This window comes from Scophthalmus maximus, chromosome 8 (assembly GCF_022379125.1).
Source record: "Scophthalmus maximus strain ysfricsl-2021 chromosome 8, ASM2237912v1, whole genome shotgun sequence".
NCBI lineage: Eukaryota > Metazoa > Chordata > Actinopteri > Pleuronectiformes > Scophthalmidae > Scophthalmus > Scophthalmus maximus.
Genome location: NC_061522.1, coordinates 20578915 through 20592915, shown reverse-complemented (window position 1 = coordinate 20592915; position 14001 = coordinate 20578915). Strand labels below are relative to the sequence as shown.

The window sequence follows — 14001 nt, the reverse complement described above, 5'->3', positions numbered from 1 at the left end:
GTGAGATTATTTAGTAATACAAAAACAAATGCTGTTATTATTATTAATAATATGTATATATATATATATATAAATATATTTATTTTAATATAATATATAAATTATAGTATATTTATAAAAATATATTATATATATATATATATATATATATATGAAAGATTTAATGCATCTTGTTGTGTCACTGGATCACCTGCAATACTGAACATATGGCAATAAATGTGGTGTTGCAGAACAGTGTCAGATCTTTTATCTAGAGAGGGGAGCCTGTGGCTGTGAACAATCACAGTGTCACTGGTTTTCCTGAAACAACTCACGTACATAACTTCACAAATGACACTCAAAAAATAAAACAAAATGTTACAAAATGTGGTATGGTGGACAAATATGTAATGTTGAGATCCCTTCAAAAAACACAGATAATGAACAGACTAGAGAGATATAGTTATATCTTTTGAGTCACAGTGGCCAGTCTATATGTTATTCTCTAACAACAAAGTGCCTTGGTAGTTATTCAGTCTAAAACTGCCTAGGCCTACATATTTTAATTAACATAACAGCACCAATAACTTAAAATAATTATAGTTGAGGTGGAGCCTGTGTTTTTTTTGATGGGCAGAAGAGAAGAAAAAAAAATCTGTGTGGTAGTTTTTTTTCATTTTCTATTTCAAAAAGGGGAAGCCAGCATCAAACGCAGACAATCAACTCATCTGTTTGTTGGTGTAACCTGCAGTGCACCACTCTCAATCAACATGATTTCTGTCAGTAGTGAGTACCATCAGAGTAACGGTAAGAATTATACATTGTGGTAAATGCTTGAACAAAAGCCATCAAAAGTTGCATTTAATGAGATAAGATCAAGTAATAAGTTAATCATAGAACATGCATTGACATTCTCAGAATGTGACGGCGATGAATCATAGACATGTCTTGTGAGGTTTGCCACGTGTATGTGTATGGGATTTACAACTGTGTGTTACTACATAATTGCTGGAGTAGCCAAATCTGCCAACCACCGTCACCGCTACACAGTAAGACTTGATTAGTACTAGAACTGAGAAGAACAATTATTCACAAAGGCAATATTAAACGTATTTCTGTTTTGTTTAATTTGAAATTATCATATGACAATTTTCCCTGTAAGAACAGACAATTAGGGTTTTTTATCAATATGACCTTATTTGAACGATGGAGCAGTTTGTACTTAAATGTATTAAATCATATTTAACATAATACTGGAAAAATGACTTCTGAACTAATGTCTACTATTCGGAGGAAACCACGTATTCATTGGAAGCCCATTACTTCTCACAATTAGCACCGCAGTGTCACTAGTAATCTGAAAACGCATTCAAAACAGTAATCATAACCAGTAGACCACAGACCTGCAATTACAAGGGGAACTCCACATAAAGGTCACTTAACTAGTGATAAGGAGCACCACTTATTCTGTGAAAAGAAGCTCAGGCTGGAGGAGCTTTTTCAAGAAAATAACTAATAATGTCATTTATCATAGTGCTTTGTCTTTAAAAAAGTCGACTCCATTTTTTCAGGTCTCCGCAACCTTCTGACAGCTGTCCTGATATGGGTCATGGCTTTTAAGGTAAGAGAATCATACAAGTGCAGGACCATCTATCACGGCTGTAAATATGAAAGATAATGAGACAACACAGGGTTTCCGCTCACAAGCACCATTTCCTCTAAGGAAGTGACCTGTATAGGTGTATCAAAGTTAAAAACTCGCAGAGGGCAGTGATGCTATAAGCAGGCAGCTTTGTTTTCCTGGTTTACATGTGATTGTAGTTTGTGCTACTCCTCCCCTCCTTTTATCTGATCATTTCATGTGTCTTTGATTACAGTCATGCTTGTCTCAGTATGGAGACAATTCAACTACTGTCAACTACTCGGAATATAACGACTCCAGTCCGGATTATGACGACTTTACTTCGCTGTGTGGGAAGGAATCCAACCGTCAGTTCCGCCTCTGGTTCATGTCCACCTTCTACTCCATCATCTGCACCCTGGGGCTGGCGGGCAACCTGCTGGTCATCCTCACCTTCTTCTACTTCAAGCGTCTCAAGACCATGACCGACGTGTACCTGCTCAACCTGTCCTTTGCAGACCTGCTCTTTGCTCTGTCGCTGCCCTTCTGGGCAGCCAACTCCATGGCTGAATGGGTGCTGGGCCTGGCGGTGTGCAAGTCCATGCACACCATTTACAAGGTCAGCTTCTACAGCAGCATGCTGCTCCTCTGTTTCATCAGCGTGGACCGCTACTTCGCCATCTCCAAAGCCATCTCCGCCCACCGCCACCGCTCCCAAGCCGTGTTCCTCAGCAAGGTGTCATCAGCGGTTATTTGGGTGACGGCACTGATCTTCTCCATACCAGATATGACGTTCACCAACATCAATAACAACACCTGCACCCCTTACTCTAGCAGCTCTGACCAGCTCCGCGTCAGCATCCAGGCAAGCCAGATTGTTTTGGCTTTTGCGCTGCCACTCCTGGTCATGAGCTTCTGTTACAGCAGCATTGTCCGGACCCTTAGCCAGGCTCGTAACTTTGAGCGGAATAAGGCCATAAAGGTGATTCTCGCGGTGGTAGCCGTCTTCCTGGTCTGTCAGGTCCCTTATAACATGGTCCTGTTCTGGAATACGGTGGTTACAGCAAGAGGGGGAACCAAGGACTGTAACTATGAGAACCATCTTCTCTATGCCACAGACGTCACGCAGTGTGTGGCCTTCCTGAGGTGCTGCCTAAACCCCTTTGTTTATGCCTTCATTGGCGTGAAGTTTCGTCACGACCTCCTGAAGCTACTGAAGGACTTTGGATGCATGAGCCAGGAAAGGTTCTTCAGGTATACCTGCGGCAGGAGGAGAAGCTCATTGGCCAACGACACTGAGACTACCACCACATTCTCTCCTTAAAGCTGTTTCACACAGTGGACAGGTGTACTTTTGGATACAAGTCTCAAATCAACATGTACATAGCAGACATTATCATAAGAATGACAACTATGTGGATCTTTGCTGCTTTTGTCTGTTTGTGTTCCGTCTCGTCAGTTAGGATCACACAAGGCTTTGCTTTTGTTTGGCTACAGTGTACAGTATTTCAAAGAATTCAGTTTCTAGTTTAAAAAAAGCAAAACATTTGAACAATAAACTCGCTGAACGAACCACAGTTGTTACCTGTTTTCTTTGAGATTTTATTTTTTATAGATTTTATTTCACTCTGTCCCGTATGGTATGCTACATATTTGCAAGATTGTAATTAAATATGATAAAATTAACTGAAACACGTAACAGTATTAAAATGCAGCAGTAACATAATTAAAAGCTCCATCTTTCCCTCACACCTTCCTAAATGAAGAGCTGCTTCAAATGCGGTGTCGTTGAGCTTTGACTTGTAAGGAAGAAAGTAACCAAGCAAAGATATACTTGGTATAAAAGGAAAAGTATGAAGGTAGTGTCTTTCCTCAAACTCAGTGGCTCTACCGAGAGTTATTTTCCCATTTCTCTCAATCTAAACAGGTCTGAGTTGAAATCACAATATTCTGCATTACCATCTATATCAGCATAGTATCACCCAGAAAGATCAATCTAAAAGTAAGTAATAAAATAACAACAGAACAGAAAAATAGATCTTAATGTGTGTTAAGACCTGTTTATAATTCATCTCACTAATGTCATCAGAAGAATATTAGATTCATGTTGAATCTGAGTGAATGAAAGGTATTATTTTTAAATACATCTTAACAGAAAGTAACAACTTCTGACTAAGGTTAGGTTTGTAAAAGTTCAGCTGCACTTAAATTTAGAGGAAGTCCCTCAGCACAACTGAATCATGATGCCAATTTGCGACTCTACATAAATAGTTGTCTACACCGCTGCACATCAAAGCAGACAGAGCTGCAAGCAAACAAGCAAAAGAAAAGTAACTTTTTCTGAAACTGTTGGAAAATATAAGTAAATTCAAGATTGAATTGAAAAGCCTGCCAGTGATGTTCATGGCTTTCTTTGTGGAATCAAGAGAGTAATTTGTCAAGTGAACAGGAGAACAAAACAATTTTGACAAGCACAACCTGCTAGGGAGTTACTGTATGTGATACAACTGATGCTCTGCGTTCATTTCATGGACACAGAAAGAGCATAACATTTTCCCAGACCTTGAATATGAGTGTGGAAATAGGTTGCAGAGAAAAAAAGCAGGTTTACAGTGGCTCAAAATTAAGAGCACCTTGGGAATGCGAAATGATCGGAATAAACAAAGTGGCAAATGAATATAGTTGAATATTTGCTCAGTGTTTCTTCACTATTTTACGAACCAGATCTCATCATTAATCTGAGGAAATCATTGGACTCAAAGCTCCAGGAGAGTAGAATCACCCAGAGCAGGTGGACAAGCTTTACTAAGACAATTTTATGTTTAATTCAGTGAAAACACATTTTCTTGAGCTAAGCTCAGAGATAAAAAAAAATCATAAAATCTCAGGGAAGATGTGGCCACAGTTATATGTCGGCTGGTAAAATGAAGTGCAAGTGAACACATCATTTACAAATAAAACAATGTTGTGGACTAACATTACATGTACATGTTTAAATCAAAGCTTTGTGTATCTATCTAAAGAGGGATGTGTTTTTTAAAATCTGATTTCATTGTTGAAAAAAAAATAACACACCTCCAGCCATAAATTTTACACTCCTAGGATGACATCATCTGTTGGAGCCACAGGGATTAGTGATCCCTTGCAGCTGATAGGCTCAATGGCAATAGGGTTGGGACTTGTTTAATAAAAGCATGAAATGTCAAGTAAAACGGCGAACACTCTGAGAGTAAAGCAGCATTACAGCACAAGAATCCTGAGCAGAAGACAATAAGGTAAGATGATTTTTCTTTGCCTAAATAAGATATTTTATAAATCATATTCCTCATATGATTTGCAGGAACAATTTTTCATTTTCAAGGGATTTACCCCAGTTCGTTATTAGTATTGTCCGTGTCCGTTTATTATTATTGGTGCGGCAGGTTGAAGTACAGACTTAAAAAGCTATGTCAACACAAATTATTATACTCCACGTGTGCGCTTTGATTACTTAAGAAGAAAAGCAGTCAATTACAGCTCTTGTTATTTCACTTTCACAGCACTGTGAAACTTTGCAGCTGATTTGCAGCCCGTTCGAATACATAGAATGATAATCTACAGAAAATAGCAGTCTTTTGCTATTGTGCTACTTTCAAAAATACTACGTTCTTCATGTGGGTTTTGGCTGTTGTATGAAAAACACCAGCGTCGTTATGGTAACCAGTCAGTCACCTGGGTGAGTCACTGAGCACCACGCCTTGTCTGAAACATAGAGAGGGAGAGACGGCATGATCTATTCATGCTGATATCAGCGTTTAAGTAAGCCGTTTACTCAGCCTGCGTCATTTCTCATCGACTGCTTGAGAAACGGCCAGGAAGCCTTACACACACACACAGCCACACTTTGGGACGTGTAGTGTTTTTTTCTTTATTGACCACGACACACTTTCCAGTTGTTTGTCGCGTAAATCCAGGGAATCTCAGTTTACTGGTATCAAGGTACAGCCATGAACCAGCCCAAGACAAAGCTAGCGAAGAACATTTCTCATTAAATCTGCTGCGGTGCAAGTGTTGGCTAACGGTTACTTTAATCAACAAATATTTGAAGACTTGGTGTGGGTGTTCATGTGTAGTGCATAACTTTATAATGGGTCCTATTGCAAAGAGGACAAAAGCGAGGCTGTTATTCCGGTGAAGACAGTGTAACTGATCTCCCTCCATTGTATCCCTCAGAAGACTGTGAGCTCTCCTAACATGATGCCTACAGCTGAAGGCATGTCCCACATGATTCCCAATCACGTTCTGAGAGTGGGTCAGACTATCCGCCTGGACTCGGCACAGGAGACAGGCAATCAACATCCCAGTCTCACCAAGCCCAGTGGTAACCATGATGACTCCGATCTGGACATCTCCCTGGATAATCTCAACCAGCTCATCCTGGAACTGGATCCGACATTTGAACCGCTCCAGGTGGACAAAAGTCCCTTGTGCATCATCCCTCCCACAGGTGCAGTGCGGCCATTTTTTGTTTCTAGGCTATTCAAACTTTTCTATCTCGTTTCTTGGACACAGTAACGAGGTCAACAAAGTGCAGCAAAGGATTGCCAACACCTACAGAGGTGGGGCACAGAGCAGAGTTAAACCACAGTAACTCCTAAAACTAATAGTACACATAGCCTGGGGCTATGGAAATTCACCCGCCCTTTCTGAGATAGATTTCTTTCCTTTTTTTATATAATGGGGTAATTGCTCCACTTCAGCTGTTCTGGGATTACTGCCCAGACTTATGCCACACCCTGCACATGCTACAGACACAGAGAAGCTCACCACCAAGTCACACATGAGGGGTGGTACAGCAGAGCCTTCCCTCAAACCTGCTCCGCTCACAAAGCAAATATATGGATTTCCTGTTGCTTATCGGGTTGACATTGTGAAACTGAGTTCCCGCCTCTTGCTGTGGAAACGAACAAGTTAGAAGGAAAAACAGTGATGAGAAATCACGCAATGTATGGGTTGATTTCATCAGTAAAATGCAAAATTCATGCAAAGCTGATGAGTACTGCTTTCATACTGTTGGGAAATACAGTATGCCCCCTGCAAACAATAGTCATCACAGTTCCTATAGATGTATCTGTTTCTATTACTTCTGATGATGTAACTATGGTTGCAGGAGCCACGTGGCTGGCCTGCCCAAGGGCTAAACTGATTTCCTGAGGGCATAGACTCCATCATTGCCCCTTAACACTGTGAGGCAGACAGATCTTCAAGTGCACAGGGGCAAGTTGAGACAGAAGCATCAAAAACACAGAATTCAAAGCATTTACTTTGTAAATGGCCCGAGTTGTGCAAACAGGTACCTGCAAAACACCCTCATCAGGTGTGTTTCAGCAGCTGAGGCCACGCCCTCTCTGTGGAAAGATGACATCAAAGAAATCAAACGAGAGGACCGTGCAGGGTTTTTCATATCCTCCGTGACATTTCCTGCAATATATATTTTCAGTGTTTTTTTTTTAACACTTTCCTTTCTGTCCTCAGCTGACTCGTGCTCAGATGAAGAGGTCTCTCACTGCGTGTTGGTCCCACGAGGATGTTCTTCCAGCTCCTCGCTCACCATGGTCCAGTCTGTGTCACCCAGTATACCTATCCCTTCATACAGCAAAACCGGCGGCAGGACCAACGGCATGCAGGTGTTCTCCAGCTCCCCTACGTGCTTCCTGCCTCCGCTGCCATGTGGAAGTGCACCTCGACGGAACGCCTCACCAAAGCATGACACGGGCTTTTCCCAGGGGTCCCTCTTGTCAAACCCCAACAGACACAGCGTCGCCTCGCTCCTCTCCATGTCAACATGCTCAGACACTAGCTACATCCTCGGCAGGTAAAACTCACTAATACGGCATTGGCCTGCCATTAATAATGAATCAATCAGGTTTAAAATAAGCATCTTGCACATGCAGAGATTTGTAAATATGCTGCAAAACTGGATATTTGCTTGTGATTTCCGGGTGGAAACAAAAGTTTTTTGGCAGTGATACCAGTCAAATCATCTGTAAACAATTCTTCCTTCCTGTATAGCAACCTGTCCTTGGCCAGTGAAGATGCTGACTCTCCAGAGTCCATGCTCTCCGGGACGTCGGGCTCCTTCAGCGATGTGTCCGCACTGAGGCTGTTTGACAACAGGCACAGCCCAGACAAGCCCCTGCTGACAAAGCGGGGACATCTGCAGGAGCTCCACAGCCGAGGAGCACAGAGCAGTCCTGCCTCCCTCACTGGATCTTTGACCGATATTCCTGTACTGTTAGTCAACGGTGAACCAGAACCGCAGCTGCACAACCACTCTCCTGAACCCGACGTGGACTTGACACACACGGTCACCGTGTCCCACTCAAAGCCATTCTCTCCTCACAGTGAGTTGCGGGTGTCACACAAGTCTGATTTGCTGGCAGCTACCACATGTTAATCACTATTTGACCTCAGTGTCTCTATGGTTATTTAGGTTTCCAGGCCCGGTTTAATGGCAGTCTGCCCTCAATGAAATTTGTCATGGACACTTCAAAGTTTTGGTTCCGTCCACATATGAGCAGAGCAGAAGGTGAGAATCTTTAAAGAGCACTCAAAACCTAACTTATTGAAGACATAATAGCTTTACTCAAGCTATTTAATCTTATAGGGTCCTGTGTTGTTGATTTTTAAATCTGCTTGATGTCTAAGCATTTTCTATGATGTGATGTTTTATTTCCTTCTAGCTGAAGCCCTGGTAAAAGGCAAGGAAGCAGGAACATTTGTGGTGAGAGACAGCACCTCCTACAGGGGAAGTTTTGGTCTGGCCATGAAGGTGGACCAGACCCCCTCCAACTTCACTGCAACTGCATACCCAGGTACATTTCTACAAGTCACTGCAAAGGACTGGCCTAATGGGTCCTTTTGAATCACATGCTATTACAAAAACTCAGTGTTTGGTCACATACGTGAAAGACAAGGCCTTCCGCAGACTAACAACAGGAACACGGTGTAGCACAGAGCTCATTTGTCTCCACAAGAGGCTCCAGGGGCACAGGGAATCACTTACACAACTCCGCTGATGTGTACGGTCATGTCTTACGACATCCAGCTATCTGTGGTGAGGCAGGAGACAGCGCTGTTATTTTTTTCCACCCACAGTACGCCCTGCGTAAACACAAAAGTAAACCAGCTGTTTATGGAACTGAAAGCAATCTGACAAGAAGAAAAAAAAACGGGCCTCACTCACGAAAAGATTTTGTGGCTTACTTCCTTTTTGTTTTTCAACCTTTTGTTGGAATGAGGATACAAAAGACATGTGAGCAGTGTGTTGGCACTAAGGCCATTTCAGTTCGTGCAGGCCCACAAGTGTGCTGTCTGTTTCAATATCCCTCTGCTGAATTATCTCTAATCAGAGAGCACAATTATCCTTGTTCCTCGCTACAATATTTTCTCTTTCTGGCCTTCATGTAATTTGCAGTGAAATATGAATGAGTTTGACAGAAAATGTGGGCTGAGTAGGACAGAGTAATCCCGTGTTGTAATGGGTTACATGTTATCCTATCATAGGGCATTCTTTGTATATAATTTGAATCATGTGGGGTTTTAGCATGTGATCATTTTGGTTTTTGTTGCAATACAGAGGGCAAATATCAAGAAAAAAACATTAAATCAATCAATCAAAACAATTGATCAGATACGAGGCATGCGGAATCATCTCTGCCAAGTGCGTCTTTATAATTGTACTGTAACTACACCGTTAAATTTCCTGACATTTGTCTTTTCATCAAAACAGGAGAGAGCACTTCAGACGCCGTCAGACACTTCCTTATTGAATCATCAACTAAGGGCGTACGCATCAAAGGCGCGTCTCAGGAACCATACTTTGGTAAGCGCTGCAAAAGACAGCAACACCTACTGTACTGTCTTATATATAAAAATGTTGTCACTTTTTTAAAAAATTCCCTTGCCTACTCAATATGACTGCACATCCTGCTTTGGCTGATGTCTGCCACACCAGGACTGAGTCAGCCATGTCTGGCCTCTTGGGATGTGGGTGGGTTGGGCGCAGGGATCTTGTTATTTATTCTAAGGTATGAGTTCACAGGGCGTGTCCTCATCGCAGCCTCGGGAGTGCATGGATTGAGACACGTGCACTTCTGTACCTGCTTCTGTCTTTAATTCCATTGCTGAGATAAAGAGAAAAGAGCAAATCCTGTCAAGTTTCTTCACATTTTGCTGCAGCTGCCAGCCGCTGTGGTTTGCACATTGCAACCATTTTAACAACTTTGTTGCACAGTAACCAGATTTACTCGGCGCATAATTTCGATCTCACCTAAACGTCTTCCTATTTTAATAAATACATCTAAATCTAAATGTTTAATAACCACACACATTCTAGAGAATAACCTTCACTAAAAACTATACAACAATCCTAATCATAAAATCTTGTATCCATAATAAGACAATGAATGTCTCCATAATGCTTGTACTCCATTCTACTACTTTTGAAGGTAGCCTCTCAGCCCTGGTCTACCAGCACACTATCTCAGCCTACGCCTTACCCTGCAAATTACTGCTCCACTCCCAAGGTAAGAAATTCCACCTCTAGTGTGTGTGTGTGTGTTTGTGTGTGTGTGTGTGTAAGAGAGAGAGAGAGAGAGAGAGAGAGTCAAGGTAGAAAATTGAAAACACATGTCTCAATAACCCTTATTTGCGAACACAGATCTGGGCACAGCAGAAGAGAGGGCAAACGATAAACCAGCATCAGAGGACCAGGGTAAAACAGGTGAGTTTACATCAGCATACGATACGAGATTATACAGGATATTTTTACTGTTATACAGACTTTAATTCGTTTCCTTCAAGTGCCACTTGAATGAGAGGAAAACGAGAAACAACCCTAAACCTAACGACGAGAAGAGAAAATGAGCAAAACTCAACAACCGCTTGTATATTAGTAAGCTAAAGGATAAGAAACGTCGCATTTTAGTAACAAATGTGGCTCGATTATATTTTTGTTCTTACCTTTGTTTTCTTCTGCAGTCATGCTATTTTGCAGCCATGTACAGTAGGGGCATGCTAACGGTAGCTTGTCCCAAACAACTTGCTAATGCGGGTTAACTGGTTGTAATCAAATGCCAGGTGTGTATCTATAGGTCTCCCCGGAGATGTTTCCAGAACAAGCATTTGAATAGCATCGTCTCGACCGCCGAGAAAACGAATGAAGGAGAGGTTTTTACGGCAGTTTTTTTCCTCTCACCACCGTCGTCGTCGCCGTCGTCGTCGTCGTCGTCGTCGTCGTCGTCTGTCCCCCGTGCTGGAGTTCAGGTGTCAAACAGACAGGCCCACCGCCAGGCTAACCGAGCGTCAAAATGGCCGCCGTCGGTCACGGCAACCATCCAGTTGATCGAGGCGGGAGAAGCAGACGCAGGTGTGGTTGATAACCTCAATTAGAGGAGGCTGCGTCGCATCGAGGCGGGTCAGTGCCGGAAGCGTCGCCGCGTACGTTGTTGCTGTCCCGTGTTCTTACAGTTCAGTAGGTTGGACGAACGATGGTAACAGTAACACCGCGAGTTAGAAGTCTGATATGAATATGCCAAATAATTATTTCAGACTGATATGACAGTTTGTGAGCAAAATATGTATCTGCTGATGAGCTAGCGAGTAGTCAAATATTTGAAATACTGTATGGTGAAGTTGAAGTATATAACTGCAGAAGGAATTAACTAATCGACAAACAAATGAATATTTTTGAATACATATACATATATATACACATATATATATTTCAAAAACAGTAACATATTATTATTATTTATATAAAGAGATGTTTCACAAAGTGCACCCTTGGACCCTTCCTTTTGTGTAAAATAGATACGCAGGGTCTTCACTTATTTAAATATATATTTGACTACTTTATGCCCATATCTGCCAAATTTATACCAACACAGTGCTCCATCTATTCCACAGCTTGCAATTTCATCTACCTAAACGCTGTCCCCACGGAGACGCTGACGGGCCCCTGTGCCGTGCAGAAGGCAGTGTCCTCAACGTTCCAGAAGGTCTCTGGGTCCTTCATACCAACCATAGTCAACATGAAGGTGTCGTTGAAGGGTGTGACACTGACAGACATCAACAGGAAGTAAGAAAAGACACATCCTGTGAACTCACTGCGAAAAACTGAGATTTTTCTGACGGTACACTGCAAAATCAGGCTGGTGGTGATATGTGGCTCCATCATTATTTCCCGCAGGCTTTTCTTCAGACGCCATTACCCAGTTCACCTGCTCAGCTACAGTGGTGAAGATCCAGACAATCGATTGTGAGTATTCAAATGCATTGAATGAGATGAAAGGGGTTTGAAAATATTATGTGGTGTTATTTAATGTGAGCAAAGAGCTTTAGATCAGCTCATTAGTACTCATGGTAATTTATTTTTATTGCATGACACATTATGTAATTCACCGCCATCTGCAACATGTCTGTTTTTAATTTTAATCTTTGCATGTTTAACTCCCACAGGTGGGTGAAAGGTTCCACACATGGTGCAAGGTATTTATTTTTAAGGTTTTTTCCTTACCTACTATATCCGAATGAGGTTTTGAATTTGCCTGTAAAGTCTATGTATTGTTCATGTGAGGATCCATAGTGATGCCTTACAGGTCTTGAGGCTCACCTGCAATTCAATTATTTAATATAAAACAATACGTTGTCTTGCACTTCAATTTTCTTCCAATCACATTAAATTTGAATCCATTGCTGCTTTCGTCCCAACAGGATGTTTGGCTTTGTGGCAAAAGGCATTGAGGCTGGTATGGAGAACGTGTGTCACGTCTTTGCAGAGTATGACCCCCTGCAGCCAAGCAACAAGGTCATGGAGGTCATTCAGGCTGCCATAGCCAAGCTGTAGACTCGAAAGGAGTAAAACAACTCACACAGCATGTGGCTCGTAGGCCCTACTTAACGCTGACTATATTAACTGTACTTGTCTCAAGTTAACCTGTTCAGCAGAAGAAAAATGTAAATAGATTGCGCTCTGGACTAACCTCATCTGTAACATGGTCAGATGAATAAAGTCACATTGAAAAGGCAGGTGCAACTGCAGCATATATGAAGATATTTACAGGACTGAAGAGAACCGACAGGGGGCCTACAACATACAGTATGATTGTAATTAAATGGCACATTGCTACTGTTAAAATAATGCACAACAATATTGATCCCTTGCTGAATATATGAAGCTGCCCAGAAAATTATGTTGGCATAAAATGTTATTGTATAAAACATGAAAACAGCAGCTTGCATATAGGTTGGGACATGGTTCAGCAGTTTATTTTGTCTTATTTCTTAATGAGGTGAACTTCTCTGATAGTGATGAGGGAATTCGAAGGTTCTGGAAGCACTTGTGATAATATAATAATGTCCTTTTATTTCAAAGCAGGGACTTTAATATACCCTAGTTGTATAGGTCAGAATGTATTTATTATACTGCACTGTAAACAATCTGTTCTGTATAGTAATGGACTTTTTTTTTTCTTCAAATTGTTACTATTAAAAGTGAACACACTGAACTCCTGAAGCTGTGCATGTGTGTGCTTACAAATGTTTATTTGTGTGTGACAGTCAGAGGGACCTATCTTTTCTTTTCCCCCAACACCAAAGCCTCTGTAAGGAGAGTCACATGATATTATCTGTGGTTAGTCCCTTTGTGCCTTCCAGTAAGTTTGACATTTGACAGAAAACACAACAGTCTGCACACATTTCTTTTTATTTTATTTTAAATGATATACTGTTAAATAAAAGCAGTAATGCTTCATTGCAACGTTACATAGCCCCCAAAATGAGGAATGTGCTTCATGAAGCAAAAGCAAAGTCAAGCACAGAACTGCATAGATAATATCTTTAAATATTCTAGACATATTCTGAGGCACCCAAAAGCGACGCGCAGTTCTTATTTTCCATATCTTTGGTGCCAACTCAATACTTAGCATAAAAACATCTTTAATCTAAGGGTGTAACAGATAGCATGTGTTACACAACCCGAGTTGAGCATTGAAGATACACTGCAGCGTGAACTATTTACAAATACTGCCCTCCCCTGGTTGAGACAGGGAATCTGAGTTCTCTGAGACACGACGAGTGTTAAGAGCCTAACTGCTGATAGGATCACAGTGAGCAGTTTTTAGGGATAACGCATCTTCAAATGTGGCTGCATTATTAGTTTGAGTTGCGAGATTTTTTTCCTCCACATTCTGCCATTAAAAGACCTTCAAAGTAAACACAATCTGGATATCTCTCAGTGCTGATGTTCTTCTAAGTGCTGTAAGTGTCCAGAGTGCAAGCATTTAGGGATTGTATGAAAATTATTCAATTGGCGAGGGGGGCTGAACACTGTGTCTCTACGTGTTTAAAAGCATTGGCGC

At 41.5% G+C, this 14001-nt stretch overlaps 2 protein-coding genes across 4 annotated transcripts; both read left to right on the top strand.

Moving 5' to 3' along the window:
- Nucleotides 1–653: 653 nt before the first annotated feature.
- On the top strand, nt 654–3172 carry ccr7 (chemokine (C-C motif) receptor 7). Of its 2 annotated transcripts, XM_035636305.2 has the most exons (3): nt 654–786; nt 1551–1600; nt 1857–3172. In XM_035636305.2, exons 1-3 carry the CDS (start codon nt 750–752, stop codon nt 2922–2924), a joined length of 1155 nt encoding a protein of 384 aa, XP_035492198.1. In that variant the 5' UTR covers nt 654–749; the 3' UTR covers nt 2925–3172. The 2 variants fall into 2 exon arrangements, with proteins under 2 accessions (XP_035492198.1, XP_035492199.1); XM_035636306.2 differs by lacking the exon at nt 1551–1600 and having other exon boundaries at nt 671–786.
- Nucleotides 3173–4742: 1570 nt separating this feature from the next.
- LOC118312036 (tensin-4) lies at nt 4743–13157 on the top strand. 2 transcript variants are annotated; one of them, XM_035636299.2, is made up of 13 exons: nt 4743–4875; nt 5813–6086; nt 7115–7454; nt 7652–7983; nt 8073–8168; nt 8323–8454; nt 9372–9464; nt 10090–10167; nt 10302–10364; nt 11549–11720; nt 11832–11900; nt 12101–12130; nt 12356–13157. In XM_035636299.2, exons 2-13 carry the CDS (start codon nt 5834–5836, stop codon nt 12486–12488), a joined length of 1791 nt encoding a protein of 596 aa, XP_035492192.1. In that variant the 5' UTR covers nt 4743–4875; nt 5813–5833; the 3' UTR covers nt 12489–13157. The 2 variants fall into 2 exon arrangements, with proteins under 2 accessions (XP_035492192.1, XP_035492193.1); XM_035636300.2 differs by having other exon boundaries at nt 4820–4875; nt 5816–6086.
- The last annotated feature ends 844 nt before the right edge of the window (nt 13158–14001 follow it).

Coding starts and splice junctions, on each gene's coding strand:
- LOC118312036 (XM_035636299.2), top strand. CDS start 5,834: ATGATGCCTACAGCTGAAGGCATGTCCCACATGATTCCCAATCACGTT. Junction 6,087..7,114: donor GTGCATCATCCCTCCCACAG/GTGCAGTGCGGC, acceptor TTCTGTCCTCAG/CTGACTCGTGCTCAGATGAA. Junction 11,901..12,100: donor GAAGATCCAGACAATCGATT/GTGAGTATTCAA, acceptor TAACTCCCACAG/GTGGGTGAAAGGTTCCACAC.
- ccr7 (XM_035636305.2), top strand. CDS start 750: ATGATTTCTGTCAGTAGTGAGTACCATCAGAGTAACG. Junction 787..1,550: donor TGAGTACCATCAGAGTAACG/GTAAGAATTATA, acceptor CCATTTTTTCAG/GTCTCCGCAACCTTCTGACA. Junction 1,601..1,856: donor TATGGGTCATGGCTTTTAAG/GTAAGAGAATCA, acceptor CTTTGATTACAG/TCATGCTTGTCTCAGTATGG.